Source organism: Rhinatrema bivittatum, chromosome 9, assembly GCF_901001135.1.
Source record: "Rhinatrema bivittatum chromosome 9, aRhiBiv1.1, whole genome shotgun sequence".
NCBI classification, from domain to species: domain Eukaryota; kingdom Metazoa; phylum Chordata; class Amphibia; order Gymnophiona; family Rhinatrematidae; genus Rhinatrema; species Rhinatrema bivittatum.
In genome coordinates this window covers 169,711,551-169,733,777 of record NC_042623.1, presented here as the reverse complement: position 1 = coordinate 169,733,777, position 22,227 = coordinate 169,711,551, and the positions used below count along the sequence as shown (strand labels likewise).

Sequence of the window (22,227 nt, the reverse complement as noted above, 5' to 3'; positions counted from 1 at the left end):
CAATAGGCCAAGTGATATAATCATTTGTGTCCAACGATTTTTCCACTAAAGAAAAAATTTACAATTAGGCCAGAAAACAAGCTACATGGTCATGGAATAAACCATGATATATCTATTTGCGAATTTATCACTGACTACTTGAAAAAGCAGCAGAGAAGCAGAAGAAAATGCAGTTTGGACCATTTTTTTCAGCAATGGATCATTAAGCTTTATGATAAACCCCAAGACCTTTATTAAAGATTAATGGGGGATACTCGGATAGGTTTGAAGTGACTAGAGGAATGAGCCAGGATGCCCCTTATCTCCCTTACTCTTCACAATTTTTTAGAACCTTTTACAACAAAATCAGGAGAACCTTTAATTAATTATTATTTATCTATCAGATTTTCTATACTGTCGTTCAGACAAGTCATCCACAACGGTTTACAGCTTTATAAAATACACAGAATAAATACATTTCAAGTTCAAGTTGGGTCATTTTCATCTAAACTGTCCTTATTTGGGGTGATGTTTATTTACATTGTATCATCCTGTGGACTCCTTGAGAGCGACGGTAGATGAGATTGCTCAATTTAATGCATAATTGGGGTTCACCATTAATTAGGAGAAATCTGAGATCTTAAATTTTACGACCCCAGTTGATCAGGTTGAAGTATTAAAATCTCAATTTTCTTTTAAATGGTCGGATAAACAAATTAAGTATTTGGGGATCTACATTGGAAATTCTAAGACCTTTTCCAATTGAATCACCCTCCTCTTTTGTCCCACATATATAAGGATCTAGAAGAGTAGGACCGTTATCACATCTCCTGGTTGGGCAGAATTCTATATTTAAGATGAACATTTTGCTTAGAATCAGTTATCTATACCAAACTATATTCTTTACAGTTCCGCCTTTGACGTGAAAAGATGGCAAAGAAGATTTCTTCACTTTATTTGGAAGGGAAGCCACCAAGGGTGGCTAAAACATTTCTTGTTCCTTTCTAAGAATCAGGGAGGTCTGGGGGTAGCTAACTTGCCCTGTTCTAATGCTGCTGCCATCTCAGAACTATCATAGACTGGCATAAAACAAATCCTATTAAACCTTATGTTATCCTAGAACAGCAGATTATTGGGAAAATGCCACTTCAAGCTTTAATTTGGCAACATAGGAAATGTGGAGACCCATTTCTCAGATGCCCCCCTACAATTTCGCACAGCCTTTCCATGTGGTGAGCTTGGAAGAGCTCACTAACAGGGCAGCGGGATTTTATCTTAGTTCTTCTTTGACAACCTTAGCATTTGGCCCAGGTCTTACTTCCCCTTTGTTTAACATGGAAACAGCGAGGGATTTCCCGTATCAAACATATGTGGGGGTAAACAGCCCTCTGAGTTTCACTGATCTTCAAGGGCCTTGTGAATTTTCAGCAAAGGAAATTTAATCTCACCTACAGGTTAGGCATTTCTTGTCTAATGTTCCTGTTGCACAGGATCTGGTGAAGGGGATCTCCATGTTCAAATATTGGTGCTGGAATGTGGATAAGGTGGGGAAATTATTTTCTAAGTGATAAACCTTGATCAATAGGGACCCTACTTCTACTGCTAGCTATATCAAGGCCTGGAAACATGATCTGGGGCATCCCTTGCTGGATAAGGAATGGACGGTCATCTTTTCTGAAATGGGAAGAGAATTGATTGCTGCCAATCTACTTGAAAATGGGTATAAAGTTTTATATCAATGGCATTATACTCCTGTTAAGTTACATTGTTTTTCCAGGATCGCTTCTGACAAGTGTTGAAGGAGTGTGGGGGTTTGGGAACATTTTTGCATATGTGGTGGGAGTGCCCATTCATTCAAGGTTACTGGGGTGAGGTCTCCACTTGGCTACAGGGCATGTTGGGTCTTACCTTTACACTGTATCCCTTATAAGCAAGGTTGTCAAGGGATCACATTATAAGATTGCCAAATATTGGCGATCCTCGCAGATCCCTTCCCTACAGGGTTTGTTTAGCCGTATACATAGTTTGTATTGTATGAATAAGATTACTGCCTATCAAAGAAATCTTGTAATCTTCAACAATAACCTATCGAACAAGGTAAAGCTAAGTACAGGAGTCCCACAAGGATCTGCCCTGTCTGCAACACTTTTCAACCTCTATCTGCTACCGATCTGCCACACACTGGATCGCCTAGGCCTAACCCAGTTCCTTTATGCTGATGATATCCAAATTTTGATCCCAATTCAGAATACAATTGAAGAAGCCTATAAGAGGATAACCAATTATCTAGCAGAAATCAAACAATGCCTATCCTCCATAAAACTCATAATAAACATCGAAAAAAACGAATTAATAATCCTAGACAAAAAAGTCGGTGAAGCTCCATTACAACCGCTCAAAATAGAGGTCCCTAAAACACTTATTTCTCCTGTCAGCTACGCTCAAAACCTAGGAATAACCGTAGACAAAGATCTATCTTACAAAACCCACATAACAAATAAAATCAAAGAAGGATACCACAAATTGCTCACACTCAGATGCCTTAAACTTTTTCTCACACAAGAAGACTTCAGAACAGTACTACAACTTCTTATATTCTCCAACCTCAACTACTGCAATGCCTTACTTCTCGGCCTACATCTAACAACCACCCGTCCACTCCAAATACTACAGAACACAGCAGCCAGAATTCTTACAGGAACAAAGTAACACGAGCATATCACACCAATCCTTATCTCTCTACACTGGCTCCCAATAAAATACAGAATAGAATACAAGGTTCTAACAATCCTTCACAAAATAATCACAGGACAACAAAATCTATGGCTGAACAAACACATCATATCCCCATGCACCAAAAAGGAATCTTCGATCGATGAACAAAGGCCTCCTTAAAATACCTCATGTAAGATCCACTCATCTGAAGACAACTCGTGAGAGAGCTATTTCCCTCACCAGCCCACCTTTGGAACGCATTACCAAGCGAAATAAGAATGCAACCTGATATCAAAACCTTTAAAAAAGATTTGAAAACCTGGATGTTCATAAGAGCCTATGCAAATGATCTCATCCATCAACACAACAAGAACTCCACGCAAATTTCCACCAAGAAAAGTCCACTTCCTCAAAGAAACATAAACACATCTAAGACAATGCAAGAAAACACCAAGATAAGCCCACTGCCTCAGAGAAACATAAAGCATCAAAGACAACCCAAGAATCTACAAGTCAATACACATAACCACATCCAATGGGATAGCAAAATTACTTAAACCAAACAACAACCATGATGCAAACTCTATCATTAAAAATATGATCTAACATTGTTTCTCTAATACGACTCAACTCTTGTTTATCTAATGTAATTCGTATGAACCGTTATGATGGCGAATCAGCCTTTGTGTTTCTAATGTAACTATTGTGAACCGTTATGATGGCGAAACCGAATGACGGTATACAAAACATGTTAAATAAAGAAATAAATAAAATAAAGAAATACCTTGTCAAAGTTTGACAATGTGTGGTCTGCTTATGTTCTCTGGTGAGATTTTAACTCTTAAGAGGGTTGATGAGGTACGGAGATCATCTTATTGAGGTTCAGCTTACGGGAATCTTCTATGATGCTTTATGGTGTTACACTCACTCTTGAGGTAGGGGAACATAATACAGATGAGATATTATAAGCTCCTCGGGAGGGGGGGTTCAGGTGCTTTCATTTTGGAGATATATATTAAGCATGGTTGATTTTGGGGATGGGGGGTGGGGGGAGCACAAGTATAATTTCATGGGAAAAATTCTAAAGACATAGTATGTGTTGCAGGCTAATGGGTTCATCAATATTGTTTTATATTTGTCTTATGTAATTGCACATATGGACCAAATTAGTATTCCTGTTATTGATATTCTGTCTTTAATAAAAATTGTCACATTTAAAAAAAGAGAAAAGGTTCTTGGGGCTGTGACTAGCCCAAAAGGAAAGTCCTGAAATTGAAAATGACCTAGCACTGCCAAATTGGAATGTGCAAACAAGGCTCTGTTAAGTCCAAGGAGATCAGGAACTGTCCTTTTCTCACTGCTACCAAAATTGACTTTAATGTTTACATTCTGAAATTAGAAATCCTAAGAAATGTGTTGACCTTCTTGAAGTCCAGAATGGGACAAAAAGAATTTCTTTCTTGGGACTCACAAAGTAAATGGAATACCGACCTTGTCCCCAGTAAGATCTTGGAACTGGTACCACTGCCCCTAATGAAAGAAGGCAATCGAGATTCACCTTTATTGCCTCTCTGTTTCTGGTGAAGGGTCAAGGAGAAACAATGAAAGTATCTGAAATGGGACAGGAGAATTCCAGGACATAATCTTCTCAGATTATTTCCAAGACCCACTGATCTGATGTAATTTGGACCCAACTCTGATAAAATGCTGACAGGTGTCCACCTATCTCTTGAATCAGATATTGTGTCCTCCCACATTCATTAAGGATTACGTGAAGCGCTTGCTGCCCCCTGAGGATCTATCACCTTTCTTGTTTGAATAAAAGGACTGAAATCTGCCAAACGGGCAAGACTTCTGATTGCTGTAGGAACAACCTTGCGACAACCTCTGGGTGTCATGAAACCTATTGCAGGCCTAAGCTATACATTAATTGCATCAGTAGCATGGGATCTTCTTAGTGTTTGGGTAATTGCCAGGTTCTTGTGGCCTGGTTTGGCCACTGTTGGACACAGGATGCTGGGCTTGATGGACCCTTGGTCTGACCCAGTATGGCATGTTCTTATGTTAGCATTGTCAGGAAATATTTCTACACAGCAAGGATAGTGGCTGCATGGAATGGCCTCCAAGTGGAAGCAGAGAAGTAAAACCTGTAATCAAATTGAAAAAGCATGGGATAAGCATAGAGGATCGTTAATTATGAAGAAGTGAGAGGAAAGCTGGGGATCGAGCCGGGCCTATTACAGCGCATCAGAAAGAAATTAGAAGACTAGATGGACTTCATGAGAGCTAAAGGTTGCCCACACAAGAACTTGGCTTTAGCTCATTGTTAAAGAGAATTCAGAGCCCAACACCACAGCTTACCCAGGTGTCCATAGCCAACCACATTCTTGGCACTCTTCCCCAGTCGTGCCCTGGTGTCGCACACAAGGTCATAGAGTTTCTCTACAGGAAGCGAGATGTCATACTTGTACACATAGCCGTCATGAATCAGGGCCTCCGTGATGCGTTCTCTCAGTGCCCACAGAGCCTGCTCTTCCCAGGGTTGAAGGAAAAGCATCAGGAGAGAGGAGAGGTTAAAAAGAGAACAACAAATCAAAGCAATGCGTCTTACAAATACTGCCCTGCCAAATGACAACAAAACCAAATTTTGTTCTAAAGCAGCCTTTTTATTTTTTTGCTGGATTCTGAGTAGCATAGTCTGTTTGCAATGCATCAAATGTTCATTTACAAAATTAGCAGTGATGTAAACTGCACAACAAACTTCCTTCCAAGTGGAAACAAAGATGTCAGTACTTGAGGACTGCTTGGATCACCTAGTGTGTTCCTTTGTTCCTGCCTATTGGATCTCTGCTCTCCTCTTTCCCTTGCCCTAATGCTTAGCTCCAGGTGTCCATGACGCTCTCAGTGAAAAAATATTTTCACACATTCCTTTTGAGCTTCCTCCCTATAGCTTCATATGATGAGCCCTCGTGCTTAAGCTTCTCATTCTATGGAAAATGCTAGCCTGCTAGATATTTATTTATTTATTTATATTATATACCGGTGTTCGATTTTACATATCATATCGGTTTACATTTAAATAAAATTTGCAGGAACTCATGTGTTACCTTTGTCAAATACATTAAACATTTAAATATGGGGATTGTTAACAAGGGAATGTTTGAATGTTTGTATCATATTTTCCCTTTATAGCCTTTCCTCTACAGCACAGGTGGGGAAACCTTCAGCCTATAGGCTGCATCTGGACCAATGAACAATATAAATAGTCCATGGCCAGAACCTGCTGTCACATCATCCACCAAGATCTCGGCTCTCGCTGCTGTATCCTCTGTCTACCTCAGTCCGGCATGCTACAATGGCACACTCTCACCTGCTCCTTTGTCCCCACCTACCCACCTCCTCCCCAAAACAGCTGATCATAGCAGAGCTCCTGCTCTGCTACCACCCACTACTACTGGCACTGCTGCTGTCTTTCTGAATCACTGGCACTCACTGGCATCATCACACTATTCGCTCTCAAGACACAGAATTTTGACCTGGCAACTTAACACCTTGGTGGGAGACTGTTGTCTGCCAGCCACGCTAGCTAGGAGCTAGGCTAGGCTCTCTCGATGAGAGTGCGGCAACAAAATGGCAGGTAAGTTGAACATTTCAGTTTTCAGGCCGATGTTGTTCCTATCCATTTATTTAATGCTTAATTAATGTTGTTGAGTTTTTGAGTTTCATTTGAATGCTATGAGCTTCCCGGGACTTTTTTTTATATGCTATGTTAGTCTGCTGTTGTTAATGCTATATTAAACAAAACCAGCCTCAAAACCAATCCCCAACTAAAGAAACATAAATAACAAAACTAGGGGAAATAGAAGTACAAACGATTTAATTTTTGTCCAGTAAAGTTTAGACAGTGGTGGTGGCTTTTCCTCTCCACCGCTGAATATGTACTATACTGTTTTTATTGTATTAATGGCATATTTAATATTGAATCATTTCAGATTTGAAAAATTAAAAAAAGAAAAAAGCTAAAAAGTTAAATAGGGAACAATTCAATATTAAATATGTCATTAATACAATAAAAACGGTATAGTACATATTCAGCGGTGGAGAGGAAAAGCCACCACCGCTGTCTAAACTTTACTGGACAAAAGTTAATCCAACGTTTGCACTCATATGTTTATTTAAGTTTAAGGAAAGTAATTTTCAAACAGCCTGCATAGGCAAAAGTCTGCAAACTTTAGCCAGAATTTTCAAAGTGGATTAATGGGGGCACCGACATACATGCACGCAGTTACAGCTGCTCCCAAGCAGGTATAATTTTGTGTGGGTCTACTTAAACAGAACCTTGCTATCTTCTATTGCGGCCCACTCAAAGGGCTCATGATAGGGTGGCCTGTCATCTATGAAAGGCTTCCCACTGTTTCCCTAGATAGTACATCTTTAGCTCCTTAAGTCTCTCCAAGGAAGGTTTACGGTGCATACCAGAACTATTCACTGTGGTGCTTTCCCAGAGAAACGGCCCTTTAGAAATTGCGTGACCAAGAAGCGCAGTGTGTATGCTCGTAATTCTACTCCTGTACTGGTCGTGCAATTTTCTAAAGGGACATTTCTGTGGGTAAAGCAATACTACCTTTGAAAATTTCTCTACCTAAGAGAAGAGAAACAAAAGTTAGGAACACAAGTCCACTTTGAAAATCAATGCAACTTATGCATAGTGATACAAAATTACACCCTCCAGGAACATCTTACCTGAAAGCAGAGAGACAGCAGGAAGGCAGAGAGAAGGAGAGACAGAAAAAGGAACAAACATAAAGAAACGTGCAGTGAAAGATAGTGTGAGGAGAGACACAAGTGTCAGCAGAGGGCGTAACCTTTATCTTTGTGTCATCTGTGGCCAGGGCCCCAGCCATCACCAAGCCGGTGCTCATGATCTGCTCCAGGAAGTCGCTCAGTTTCTCCTGGTCATGGGTGGCATTAGAACCTGAGGTTTCGATGAGCACATAAAAGGGGCTCCCTGGAACAGAGGATGGTGTGAGGAAAAGATGAGAAATTGCTCTGGACTGAATGCACTTTTTTAACGGCAGACTAGGAGCCAAATACTCTGCTAAGAAAATTTGCCGCGGGGTAATTTAACTACTCCAGGGCAAACACTATACAAGAATCACTTTATTAGGGATAAAGCTTCCGCTTTTTTCAGCCAAGAGTTATTTGGGATCACGAGGATTCAAAGTGCAAAAACTGAAACAGAAGAGTTACTGAAACCACTGCACAAACCACTGAAAGGAGTCCCTAATGAGCTTCAGTATGAATGCAGAAGGCACGCCTACACTCTCAATGTACGTTGAATGCTCTGCTCTCTACAATAACCGGGCAGTTCAGACACCTGTGGTTCTATCCCGCCCCCGCCATCCGAGCCAGACATCCAAAAATACACAGACACAATGAAAGCCTGAGTCATGACTGGGATGCAAATGGCCGCAGCCGTTTATTACAGTAACTTAACAGGGGAATCTGATTTAGGCACCGAGTCCTGAATCTCAACCGCAGGGCAGGTGCCGTTATCTCCGTTACTTCTGCTCAAGCAGAACTGGGAGGGGGGGGGGGGGGGTTCGCGCTCCCAGCGAGCTCCCCCGACCGGCGGCAGAGTGCTGTTACTGGAGGGTCATAGCAGGCCGCCATGCAGCAGGCCCTGGCGGTGTCCCTCGCAAACGTGCCTGGCCATCGAATCTTCAAGGCCCAATCCCCAGGCCTGACATACGTCATCAATGGCCAATCACTGAGTGGTGGCCCCGAGGCCCCTTTTGTTTCCTTACCGGAACCTCCCTGCTTTGTATACAGACCCCAGCATTATAATAATCTTCCAGGACTTGGTCGCCGCCGCTGCGGCAGAACGACAATGAACAATCGTAATTTGCTAACAATTCGTACTAGCTAATAAAGAGGGTGGGTTGGGCGGGGAATCGTGCCACTCTGCAACCAAGCAGGAAGAGGCCAAACGAAGGGGAGCCAGCGGGCTTTAAGTTTCCTGCCAGTCCCTCCCCCTCGGCCGACACCATCGTGTTTCTCCCCTGGCCAATCGCATGGTCCGGCATCAGGGCGCATTCTAATTACCTCACAGCGCCCGATGCCAGACCAACCAGGGGGAGCGAGGTCAAGAGCACCACCCCCCGACGCGACAGGGAGGGCACCGCACATGGCACCGGCCACTGCCGCTGGAGGAGGGGGCGGGGGGGGAGAAGGGATCCCGCCCCTCACATCTATTGGTAATCCTGGCCCTGCGGAGTAGGCGATCCCGTGGATGCAATGGGTTTCTCGGTTACTCCATGCTGGGATGCCTACCATTAGAACACAAACAGAAAGGCACCGACTCCTATACTGGGAAATTGCAAGAGGACATTTTCGTAGCAAAGAACCTCTCCAGTTTGTCAGGGCAATAATCTCTACTTTCTCTCAACTGGCTACTTAGCTTAGCAAGAATTTTCATGCCTGAAGCTATTAACAGCAGCAGCAGCTACCAGCAGTTTCTCCCACAAGAAATGACATCACAGAAGTCACCCTGATTTCTGTTTTTTTCCAGTTCCTGCAGGGATTTCTTGCTCCTTTTTTCAATTACTTCCAATTTAACATTAGTGCATGATTATGGTATGTGAGGCACGCAACTGGGTAGAGATGATAACTCTTTAAAGCAAACCAATGTTTTAGGATGTGAGCATATCCCAAGGCAGCATTTTGTAACTGATGTGCTGCAAAAGTTTCCCCAGCTCAGCAGAGCCCGACACAAAGAAGAGATAAGGTGGGCCTGAGCCATCGCTGCTACTGATGGCAGAAAAGTCTTCATTTTATCCTTCCCCCTACACTTTCTGGCCTGCAGAATGTCTTCATGAACAGCACTAATCTGCTGTTACTGACTTTCTTCTGCGATCGAAACTGCGCCAGGCCCTACAGTTTCACAAAAACCGCCGGCCCCATGCAGTTCCAACTGCACAGAGAAGTCGGCAGAGGAAGCAGCAAGTGCTACCCATCGACATCTTCCAATTGCAGGATGTGGGGAGACGAGACAGACAATCCTGCTGGGGAGGGTGGGTAATAGGGAAGGTAATGACGCCAAGGGAGTGAGGGGGAGAGGAAAAGGAGGGCGATTAGGCCAGAGGGAGGGGGAGCGTGAAAGTGAAGGTGCGTCACAGTGAAGGCACGACAGGAATAAACGGAAATAACAGCTGTTCGCTAGCACGTAGCAAAGGCTTGAGAAATTGGATATATAACAACTGAAAAGCATGCGATTGTCAACGGTATGAATGTCTATGTGTATGAATCAGTTTGAGACTAAATTGTAATTCATTTTAATAATGGGAGAATGAAGTTGTTGTCTACTATATCTTTTATATGATGTATTCTTCTAGTTAGATAAGTGTTAAGTACTGTAAACCGATATGACGGTTATAACCAAATACCGGTATAAAAAAGTTTTTAAATAAAAAACAATTAAAGAAATGTTGCGGCACAAAAATGGTTGGCCTAAGGAAAGCAGCCCCGAAAACACTGGTTTGCCTTATAGCGGTATCATCTCTACGCAAATAGTTTTAAATTAATTTTCTTTTTGGTACTTTAACATTGTGCTCCCTTTCATACTGCCAAACCTGGGACCAATTACTCACAATTTCCCACAATACTGATGGATTCACCACTAATTCCATAGAAAAAGGATTAAGAGATTGTTCAAGCAAACTCACATCCCCAGCTCCTGAATGTGTCATGGTTTTACACTGTGTGTCAAGAGGAATCTTTCTTTTTTAACTTTTGCAATTACTATTCATTTCCTTAATGGTACATCTATATTCAGTTCCCAAACAAGCAGAGAGGCCTGAAGCATTTCAAAACAGGTGAGTTCTGTATCCTCATTCACTTTGCACATAAAGATTCCCCTTTAGCAGAAGGGTCACTAAAGTTGAATATGGTAGTTAAGAACATAAGAACATAAGAAATTGCCATGCTGGGTCAGACCAAGGGTACATCAAGCCCAGCATCCTGTTTCCAACAGAGGCCAAACCAGGCCACAAGAACCTTGCAATTACCCAAACACTAAAAAGATCCCATGCTACTGAGGCAATTAATAGCAGTGGCTACTCCCTAAGTAAACTTGATCAATAGCAGTTAATGGACTTCTCCTCCAAGAACTTATCCAAACCTTTTTTGAACCCAGCTACACTAACTGCACTAACCACATCCTTTGGCAACAAATTCCAGAGCTTTATTGTGCATTGAGTGAAAAAGAATTTTCTCCGATTAGTCTTAAATGTGCTACTTGCTAACTTCATGGAATGCCCCCTAGTCCTTCTATTATTTGAAAGTGAAAATAACCGAGTCACATCTACTCGTTCAAGACCTCTCATGATCTTAAACACCTCTATCATATCCCCCCTCAGCCATCTCTTCTCCAAGCTGAACAGCCCTAACCTCTTCAGGGGTTAGGGCTGTTCCCCTGTCCTCACAGGGGAGCTGTTCCATCCCCTTTATCATTTTGGTTGCCCTTCTCTGTACCTTCTCCATCGCAACTATATCTTTTTGAGATGCGGCGACCAGAATTGTACGCAGTATTCAAGGTGTGGTCTCACCATGGAGCAATATAGAGGCATTATGACATTTTCAGTTCTATTAACCATTCCCTTCCTAATAATTCCTAACATTCTATTTGCTTTTTTGACTGCTGCAGCACACTGAGCCGACGATTTTAAAGTATTATCCACTATGATGCCTAGAACTTTTTCCTGGGTGGTAGCTCCTAATATGTGACCTAACATCATGTAACTAAAGCAAGGGTTATTTTTCCCTATATGCAACACCTTGCACTTGTCCACATTAAATTTCATCTGCCATTTGGATGCCCAATCTTCCAGTCTTGCAAGGTTCTCCTGTAATGTATCACAGTCTGCTTGTGATTTAACTACTCTGAATAATTTTGTATCATCCGCAAATCTGATAACCTCACTCGTCGTATTCCTTTCCAGATCTGTGTCTGGAAAATTATGCAATACCCCTCCTTCATTAAATAGTGCAGAGAAATAAACCATTTACATCACTTTCATCTGGTTGTGATGTATGTCTCTATTGGACTGCAAAATGAACAATAAAGCTTGGCTAAACTATTTTCCCAAGAAAATTACCTGCCCTGCCCGGTTTCTCTATAGCAGGGGTTTCATGCATTTACACAGAGAAGTGAATCTTCAAATGCTGTGTGCATAAAACAGCACACACACGAATACGTGCTATTTTCAAAACTGCAATTTACACGCGTAAATCGGGGTCCACGAGTAAATTTGCATGTGTAAGAAAGGGGTGTGTCAGGGGTGTTCCATGGCAGAGCCAACATTTATGCAAATAATTTGCTATATTAAAACCTGCCAAAGTGATGCGCATACGTCTTTTACTGACTGGGTAGAGGGCCTGGGTGCAATGGGGGGACTTCAGGCTGAAAAGCTAGGAGGTCTTCATGAGCTGCAGATGGATTGAGGAACTGGTAGATTAAATGGTAAAACTGTTTGTTTCATTGCTGTATGCATGTTATAAAATACCCTGATTTACGCATATAAAAGCCAATTTAAGGAGGGCTAAAATGTCAAATCTACATGTGCATCCTTGTAAAACTGGATATACAAATATGTGGGTATATGAGTTGCGCCCATTTATCCGGCTAATTTCTAACTTATTCAGCTAAGTAGCACCTTTCCCGCTTCTTAGACTGACAAATTTGAACTTATTTGGATAAGTAGAGGCCCTTATATGGCTATATTACGATTTATCCAGCTAGGTAGCAGCAGGCCTACATAACTGGATAAATCTGAAAAGCTCTACTTGTCCGCTACATAGCCAGATAACTTGATATTTATCCGGATAAGTTTGAACTTGTGCGGCTCATGGCTTTTAAACACTCATTTGTGCGCGCATATATACTCGTATTTTATAAATTTTCCATGCTGGTTATAAAATACAATAGCAACTTTGCTACTGTATTTTACATGTGTAAATGTGAAGACACAAGCAATTTTGAAAGTTATTCTCCAAGGGGTAGATTTTTAAACATACGTGCGCGCACATGGACGCACGATTTTATAACATGCATCGCGGCCTTTCCCAGTTCCCTCCCAGTCTGCTCCAATTACAGAGGGGTAGAAACTTCCCTACCCCTACCCTAACCTCCCTTCTCCTCTCTTCTCCTCCCCGCCCCCTATCCCTATCCTAGCTACCCCTATTTTTTTTATTTTACCTTTTGCTCCTCAACAGGAGCAGTAGCAAATGGCTGCTGTACCGGCATCTCAAGCCCCGCCCCTCCCCCTCGGATCACCCCCCCAGACCACCCCTTTTCATCAGCCGGGCCTTGTGCGCACCACGTGCATTTTAGAAGGGGCCCAGCCGTGCGCGTAATTCCCGTATTTTACGTGTGCGGGCGATTTAAAATCTGCCCGCATGGTTTTTGCTTTACTACCAAATGCTGGAAGGAACGAGAACTACAAGAATCAAGATGCTGGTAAGCCAAGAAGCAGCACTGATGAGACCAGCATCCTGCTGTCAGGGACAAAAGGTCACTGCAGTCCCTGATCTACGTATAGCAGAAGATCTAGGAGAAAAAAGAAGCATTACAAGAGACCGTGCGGGAGGGACAAGTCTCTTTAATAATCTGTTTCCTCAAAAGTTCTACCCTTGTGGGGGTTTCCTTTGCACCTTCTGTATAAATACCTCCATTCTAAGGGTTAATATTCTGTCATTCTTAGCAGTGCCACAAAATGTCACAAGGTAGGGCAAAAAAACGTTTCGGTTGTCCTTATTTTGATCAAATATCACCATTTATTTAACTTCTCTCAAATGTATCACAGAATATTTTTGTATTTTGTTTTACTTGTTATACAATTTTTAATATGCATGGTATTCTTATAAACCACTATGATGGCTTGAGTAGCGGTACAGAAATATTTTTTAAGTTGAACAGTGATATTTGATCGAAATAAGGACAACTGAAAAGTTTTTTGCCCTTCCTTGTGACGTTTTGCGATATTATTTTAGGTCAGGCTTTCACCTTATTACTTTTGACTCTTAGCAGTGCACAATCCATTCTGTTTTGTGTAAACTAGTTGGGTTTCCCCTCTCACGTCCTGTCCATGGCGACACCATCACCTCCTTTACCTGCAAGCGGGTTGGACAGTTTCAGATGTTTCTCCACCAGCTTCATGCAATCATCATCCAGGAACTCATATGCAGACAGGACCTCGCCCAGCATGCCCTTGCAAAGTTTGAAAGTTTCTAGGACATGAGCAAAACTCCCACAACCTTAGAAAGAATTGCAGGAACAGGGTCAATGAAACCAACAACAATAGTCAAACTGCAACCATCATGTACAGCATCCTCAGAAGCACAAGGTGCCTGCACTATTATATACACACACACCTAGTACCCTACAGAACCCAGGGTGCCTGCAGCACCACTAGCACCCTCAAGAGCACAAGGTGCTTATACCATCCCATAAATCCCCTACCACTCTACAGAGCACAGGGTACCTGTACCACCCCATATCCCACCCACCCCCTCCTAAGACACCTCCTTTACAGCACAGGTTAGCTTCACCATCCACACACATGCTCCGAAGTGCCCCCCCCCCCTCATAAGAACACAGGGGTACCTGCCCCACCCCAACACCGCTCAGCATCATTCAGTACATGGGGATGTCTACACCATGCCATACATTCTACAGCAGAGGTAGGCAAACTATGGCCAGCGGGCCATATCCAGCCCTTCACCATCTTTATGCGAGCCCGTCTATTCCTCTAAAATTTATATTATGTGAGGCCTGCGCAACTTCAGAAATGTAGGCAGAAAGGTAAATGACTGCGTTGGCAGCGCTACTGAATGACATGCTGATGCAAAAGGCTCTGCATGGTGGTGAGCCCGAAGTTGAACTGCCAGTAGGCTTCCAGCACCCAGCCAGCAGGAAGAAGACGACACTAAGCCGGCAGGAAGGGAGAGAGTCATATGCAGCATTCCCTCTAAGCTTCATGGGCACGCACAACTACGCCCTCCCCAACCAGCTCAGGAAGACTGTTGGGGCCATGGTGGAGTCCATTCCACCGTGGCTTCAACTCAAAGGAGTTCCGCAGGGCCATGGTGGAACCATCCCAGCACGGCCCAAAGTCAAAGTGTGTGCATGTATCTGTCTGTGAGAGAACTTGTGTGTGTGAGCATCTTATGTGAGAGCCTGTGCGCATGCATGTCTTATGTGAGAGCCTGTGTGCATGCATATGTGTCTGTGTGAAAACCTATGCATGTGTGTGTCTGTGAGAGCCAGTGTGCACGTGTTTGTGCGTGTAAGAGCCTGTGCGTGTGTCTGCGTGAGAGCTTGTGTGTATGCATGAATGTGTGTGTGTGTGTGTCTGTGAGCCTGTGACAGTCTATGCATGTGTGTGTTTTTGTATGTCTGTAAGAGCATCACATATAGGCTTTCCCAGGTTTGGAGAGATTTTTAAAATAATTCTTAGTTTTAATTATTGGGTATAATTTGATGTTTCTGCTGTTTTGAAATATTTTGTTTTAATAGAAGATTTTTGTTTTAATTATTGGATGTTTTATTCATCAGATATTTCAAATATATTATTGCTTTTTGGGAAATATTAGAACAAATTTATACAATTTTTAAAAATTATTGAATGTTTATTGGCTGTTTTGACATATTTATTCTTTTTATTACTATGATGTTAATATTATGAATGATGTTTTATATCTCTTGATTTTATTGCTTGATATTTTGCAAGGAATGATATTTCTGTTTTTCTGTTGTTGTACTGCATAATACAGTCAAACTTGTAGTTTCCAGTACAGTTTTTGTTCGCATGTTTCTATTTAAACTTCAAGGTCTTTCTATTCTGTATTTGGTGAGGGTCTGTCTGTATTTTAAAGATCCAATTTTTGTGTAACTAATTTTTGCTGTGAACAATGGTACTTATCCCTGGATTTTATGGCATTATGGTCATCTCTTCCTCATTTCTATTTTAAACAGAAGTTTGCTCATTATTAGTTTCACTTGCATGCAGAAAGCAGTTTTAAATGTTCTTGCAGAAAATATCTTTTCATACACATTTTATTGTAATTGCTGTTAGTAAGTTAGGTGATTATTTTAATGATGGAGTTAGCCAATGGAAACTATCACTTCCTTTTCCTTATTGGCTATTCCTCCCTCTATGCAGCCCAGCATTCTTCTGGCTTTAGCTATCACCTTGTCACATTGCTTTGCTGTCTTCAAATCGCTAGACACTATCACCCCAAGGTCCCTCTCTTGCTCCGTGCACAACATCCCTTCACCTACCATCACATACAACAATTTTAGATTACCACACCCCAAATTCATGACTCTGCACTTCCAGCTGCCATATCTTCGACCACTCTTCAAGCTTCCTCAAGTCACTTCTCATTCTCTCTACTCCTTCCAGCGTGTCCACTCTGTTGCAGATCTTAGTATCATCCACAAAAAGACAAACTTTACCATCTATCCCTTCAGCAATGTCACTCAAAAAGATATTGAACACCGATCCTTGCGGCACTCCACTTAACACGGTTCTCTCTTCAGAGTAGATTCCATTTACCATCACACACTGCCTTCTATCCGTCAACCAGTTTGTAATCCACGCCACCACCTTGGCATTTACTCTCCAGCTTCTCATTTTATTCACAAGTTTCCTATGTGGGACCATATCAAAAGCTTTGCTGAAATCCAAGTAGATGATATCGGGCACTCTTCCTCGATCCAATTCTTTTGTCACCCAATCAAAAAAATCAATCAATCAGATTAGTCTGACAGGACCCTTCCCCTTCTGAATCCATACTGCCTTGGGTCTAGCAATCCTCCTGAATGTAGATAGGTCACTATTCTTTCCTTCAGCAGAGTCTCCATTAATTTTGCCACCACTGAGGTGAGGCTAACCAGCTTGTAGTTTCCAGCCTCCTCTCTGCTCCTACTACCACTCTTCTCCAATCACTCGGCACTACTCCCATTTCCAGGGATCTATTGAACAGGTCATGCAGCGGACCTGCCAGCACATCTCTGAGCTCCCTCAGTATCCTGGGATGAATCTCATCAGGCCCCATGGCTTTGTCCACTTTCAGTTTTCCTAGTTCTTCCCATACATTCTCTTCTGTAAACAGTTTCATCTACTCACCCCCATCCACTGTCTTGTTATCTAGCGATGGTCCTTCTCCAGGGTTTTCTTTAGTGAACACCGAACTGAAGTATTTGTTTAAAATTTCCGTCATCTCTTCATCACAGGCTCTCAATTTCACTATACCACTTTGGACCTTTCTATTTTCTCTGATGTATCTGAAAAATGTTTTGTCACCTCGCTTTACCTCTTTGGCAATCCTTTCTTCTGCATGACTTTTTGCTTTCTTGATTACTTTCTTAGTCTCCTTCAGCTTCCCCAGATATTCTTCCCTGTGTTCCTATTTTTGGGATACTTTATATTTCCTGAATTTGTTCTTTTTGATTTTATTTTATCAGCCACTTCCTTTGAGAACCAAATAGGTTTCTTATTTCTCTTGCTTTTGTTTACTTTTCTAACATGTAGATTTGTTGCCTTTGTAACTGCTCCTTTTAGTTTGGCCCACTGTTGTTCCACCTCACTCATTTTCTCCCAGCCTTCTAGTTCTATCTCCAGGTACTTCCCCATTTTAACAAAATCCGAATTTTTGAAATTCAAACGTCAGGTATTCGTCTAACTTCTCTGTATCGTATTTGCAATATCAAACCATACCGTTTGATGATCACTGGTGCTGAGGTGGGCACCCACCGGACATTAGAGACCTTAACCCTGTTAGTGAGCACTAAGTTGCGTATAACTCCCTCCCTCGTGGGTTCCATTACCATTTGTTTGAACAGAGCCCCTTGCAAGGCATCCACTATCTCTCTACTTCTGTCAGATTGCACAGAAAGTATTCTCTAGTATACTTCTGACAAATTAAAATCTCAAACAATCAAATCTTCTCCCTTCTTTCACACCCTTTGGATGTCTTCAACCAGATTTCTGTCTAGATCTTCCATATGAGTCGAAGGCCAGTACACCACTCCAGTAAAAATAGATGCACCATCATCTTTTTTTTCGGAAGGCCCATAATTCTTCTTCGTTACCTCACATTCCTTGCAGTTTAGTTGCCTGGATACTGTTTTTGACATAAAGAGCTACTCCTCCCCCTTTTCTGTCCTTTCTGTCCTTCATTAACAAGTTATAATCCGGTATGGCTGTATCCCAATCATGCGAATTCACGAACCATGTCTCCGTAACAGCAACAATGTCTAAATCCACCTCCATCATTAGGACTTGCAGGTCTGGGACTTTATTGCCCAAACTACAAGCATTTGTGCTCATACATTTCCAACTTCTCTCCTTTCAGGTTACTGCTCTTCTTAGACTTCTTTTCTGCCTTATTCAGCTGACTTTTGTTATCCCCTTCACCCATTTCCTTAAGATTTAGGGGGTGACATCATAGATATAAAGAGGGAAATATTGTTATTCTTATTAATGTCTTAATTATTGGGTGTTTAATATGTCTGCTGTTTTGAAATATTTAATTGATTTTTGGGAAATTAACATTTTTTATTCTTATTCTTCTTAATTATATGTTCTATTTATCATCTGTTTTGAAATATTTTTATTGGTATTGTTTACTATGATGATTAATTTTATATTTTTTTATTATGTTTTATGAGGAATGGTGATATTTCTGTTTTTGCATTATTGCACTGCATATGAATCTGTCTTTTAGTGGTTTCCAATTCAATTTTTTGTCTGCATCTCTCCATTTATACTTTATGGTCTTTTTATTCTGATCTGGTGAGAGTCTGTTTGTGTTCTGCATTTGTGACCGAGGTGAGGTAGTCTGCTAGTTGGAAAAATGCCTTGTACCTCTTGAGTTGCCGATTTTGGAAGAGGCTGGGATCCATGACTGAAAGGGCTCCTCGGGTGCTAAAAATGATTATGCATAAGCCTGCTGGATGCTGAAATGCCTGCAGCAAGTATTGGGGATTTGACTGTTGTGTCATGGAGCTCCAAGAGGGACCTTCAGCCCTCAGTCCTCATTGTGGTCGATAACTTGTAATGTAGCCCCAGTACAAAAAAAAAATGTTTTCCCACCCCTGTCTACAGCACCCTTCAAATTTGAGGATGCCTGCACCATCTAACACCTCTCAACCCACTACAGAGCACAATGTGCCTGAAGCACCCCCTGCAGCAGAGGATGCTTAAACCACTCCACATCTCCTCACCCCCTGCACCCTCCAAAACACCCCCACACACACAGTGCACAAGATGTCTACATCACTCCACACCCCCAATGAACCTTCCCGCACCCCTTGACATACAGTCCAGAGAACAGGATGCCTGCCCCATCTCACATCCCGTCACACCCTATTCAGGACAGAGTGCCTGCACTATCCCACACCCTCGGCCTTTTAGTTATTTATTTAGTTTTATTTTATTTCATTTTTTTAAACTATTTTTATTATGCATTTCAACAATATTCAATCAAAATACTCTGATATAAAAAAAAATACTTAGATCATAATAAAGAAAAAAAAAGCTTTAGGATAAATATTAACTTTCCTAAAAAGTCCAAGGAGAATTACAGTAGGTCAGGGACACAGAGAGATTAATGGGAATTTGTGATGAAGGAGATAATATAAGGAGATTCATAAGAACAAGAAGATGAAGAAGAGTCGGCTTTGAAGTGTAGATTATCATAATTGCTCAATATTTAATGGATATAGGGATGTGTGTTGTTGGTTGGGTATAAGTTTAGTTTTACCACTATATGGGCCAGATAATTTGTGTTACGGTTGTGGACCCTTGGGCCGGTTGGGATAGAAGATGGTGTGCTGTGGAGGACCACGGCAAGCGTCCCAACCGGGAGGCGGCTCGGAGGACTCAGGGAAGGCTTCGGCACTGGGACGAGGTGCAGTCCTATGCGACCAAGGACTCGGCAAGGCTGAGAGGAAGGACGACGTTGGGCCCCGGTGACTGAAGAGTCTTCACCCTGGAAGCCGGTACTCCCCCAGGAGGAGCCTGTAGGAGTCCAGCCGCTGGGACTTTTGGAGATTCACCCTGGAAGCCGGAGCCCCCCCCAGGAGGCGCCCGTAGGGGCCCGGCCGCTGGGACTTAGGCGAATCTTCTGGGCCAGCGAAGACCAGGAAGGAAGCCGAGTCGGAAGCCGGGAGCCGGAGGAGGAACCAAGCCAGGAATGAGGCAGAAGACGGAGTCGTGGACGAAATCCTGGGACCCGTAAGTACCGGTTGACTGACTTGAGGTCCAGGACGGGTCTGAAGGTGCCCCCCTTCTTGGGGACAATGAAATAAATGGAGTAATGCCCAGAATTTATGTCCCATGCAGGCACTGGGATTATGGCTTTTAGGGACAGGAGCCTCTCCAAGGTAGCTGCCAACGCCGCCCTCTTGAGGGGCGGACAAGGCGATTCCACAAACTTGTCCGGAGGGAGATGGAGGAAGTCCAGGTAATACCCTTCCCGGACAATGGCGAGGACCCACTGGTCCAAAGTAAATCGACCCACCTGCAGTAAAATAGGGTTAGCCTGCCCCCTATGGCTTCTTCCCCCAGATGGGTCGGCTGATTCTCATTGTGGGGTGCGGCCGGGACCCGACCCCGAGCCAGTTCCCCTCTTGTTGTGCCTGGTCCGAAAGGACTGGTTCCTAGTCTGAGAACGAGGTGCTTGGTAGTGAGCCCTGTAAGGATTGAAGCGTTGAGAGCTTCGACCTCTGGATGGTCTAGAAAAAGGCCGCTGGGTCCTCCTTGACCTGTCTTCCGGTAGATGGGGTAATGGAGATGCGCCCCATTTATTAGCCAGTTTCTCGAGGTCGCTGCCGAACAGGAGGGATCCCTTAAAGGGCATTCTTGTAAGGCGTGTCTTGGAGGAAGAGTCGGCCGACCAATGTCGTAGCCAGAGGTGTCTTCTGGCTGCCACTGAGGATGACACTCCCTTGGCTGCCGTACGGACTAGGTCGGAGGCAGCGTCAGTGAGGAACGAGAGGGCTGATTCCATTTCTTCTCCCGGGGTGTTGTTCCTGGCTTGTGATAAGCAGGAGCGCGTTACCACGGTGCAGCAGGTCGCAATTTGTAGGGACATGGCTGCCACCTCAAAGGCTTGTTTCAGAATGGCGTCCATGTGCCGGTCATGTGCATCCTTGAGGGCTGCCCCTCCCTCCACCGGAATGGTGGCGGGCTTCACAATTGCGCTAACTATGGCGTCTACCATTGGGCACGCCAGCAGCTCCTTGGTTGCCGGGTCTAGGGGGTACATGCTAGACAAAGCCCGACCCCCTTTGAATGAAGCCTCCGGCACATTCCACTCCAGATCGATTAACTGCTGTGCTGCTTGTAGAAGGGGAAAATGGGGAGCCGTTTGACACAGGCCCTCTAGCAGGGGGTTCATCCTAGGTTCCCCTGGGGTGCCCTGGCCCGGGATAGCCCACTCCGACAGGCATTGAGAGACCAGGTCTGGAAGATCCTCCTTAGGAAAGAAGCGTCTCATGGTTCGATACGGTTCTATCCCCAAGGGGAGTTCTCCCTCCTCGGGGGGCTCGCCATCTTCCTCAGAGTAATCCGAGTCCCCATAAGCAGGGCTTCCAGGTGGCGGGTGGCCATGCGTAGGTCTTGAGGGTCCGGGGGCAGGGTCATCCGGTACGTATGGGTCCGATCGGGGATCAGACTGCATCTTGACGAAGGCATGGATCCCCTTGAATAATTCCACCCAGGAGAGGGAAGCAGGTTCTAGCCGTAGGGGCACCAGGTCTGTGGGGTTCCCTGGCTGCTCGCCGCGGCCTGCTAGGTTCGGGGTGTTCCCTGAGGAACTGGCAGTCAAGCTGGGCTGAGACCGGCCCTGGTCTGGAACTCCCAGGGCCTCCTCACATTGGGCACATAGGGAGTCTGCTTCCTAGCTCTGTGTGGCTCTGAGGTGGCATGCTGAGCAGAGGCCTAGAGCTCTTATGCCTGATTCTGGAAGTGCCGGCCCTGCGGCCGCATGGGCTCTCATACGCTCCATCGCGTCTGATCTCCCATCATCAATGAGCGCCTTTCAATGTGCGCCCATCAACGTGCGCCTATGAAGGTGCGCCTATCAACGTGCGCCTCCTATCAACGTGCGCCTCTGAATGTGTGCCTGTGAACTTGCGCCTATGAACGTGCGCTTAGTAACGTGCGCCTATCAGCGTGCGCTTAGTAATGCGCTTAGCAATGTGCGCCTATCCAGCAATGGGCGCCCAAATATTTTCGGGCGCCTAACAGAGATCGAGGCGGCGAACCAGGGCAGATGGCGACGGCGAGCAGACAGGCAAAATGGCGACCTCCTTGGTGGGCTGCCACGTAGGCAGACCCTGCTAATCCTCGCTCTTCGGAGACCAGTAAAGGAAAGATGTACGCCTTACCTGATCTTCAGCGCTTCCCGGCTGCGACCCGGGCGGTCTCCGGCTGCGGGGGGAGAGGGTAAGTACCGTCACCACCG

At 43.9% G+C, this 22,227-nt stretch overlaps 1 protein-coding gene across 5 annotated transcripts in view; it reads right to left on the bottom strand.

Annotated features, from left to right (window-relative positions):
* The window catches only part of D2HGDH (D-2-hydroxyglutarate dehydrogenase), a 91,308-nt gene that overhangs the window by 11,561 nt on the left and 57,520 nt on the right, over positions 1–22,227 (bottom strand). For 3 of the 5 annotated variants that reach the window (XM_029616074.1, XM_029616077.1, XM_029616078.1), the window contains 3 exons: positions 13,864–14,007; positions 7,560–7,702; positions 5,056–5,221 (listed from right to left, as the gene is read on the bottom strand). In XM_029616074.1, the coding sequence (XP_029471934.1) occupies positions 5,056–5,221; positions 7,560–7,702; positions 13,864–14,007 (453 nt within the window). Of the gene's footprint in view, positions 1–3,478; positions 3,624–5,055; positions 5,222–7,559; positions 7,703–13,863; positions 14,008–22,227 lie in introns of all 5 variants that reach the window. The other 2 variants (XR_003858644.1, XM_029616076.1) reach the window with 2 other exon arrangements.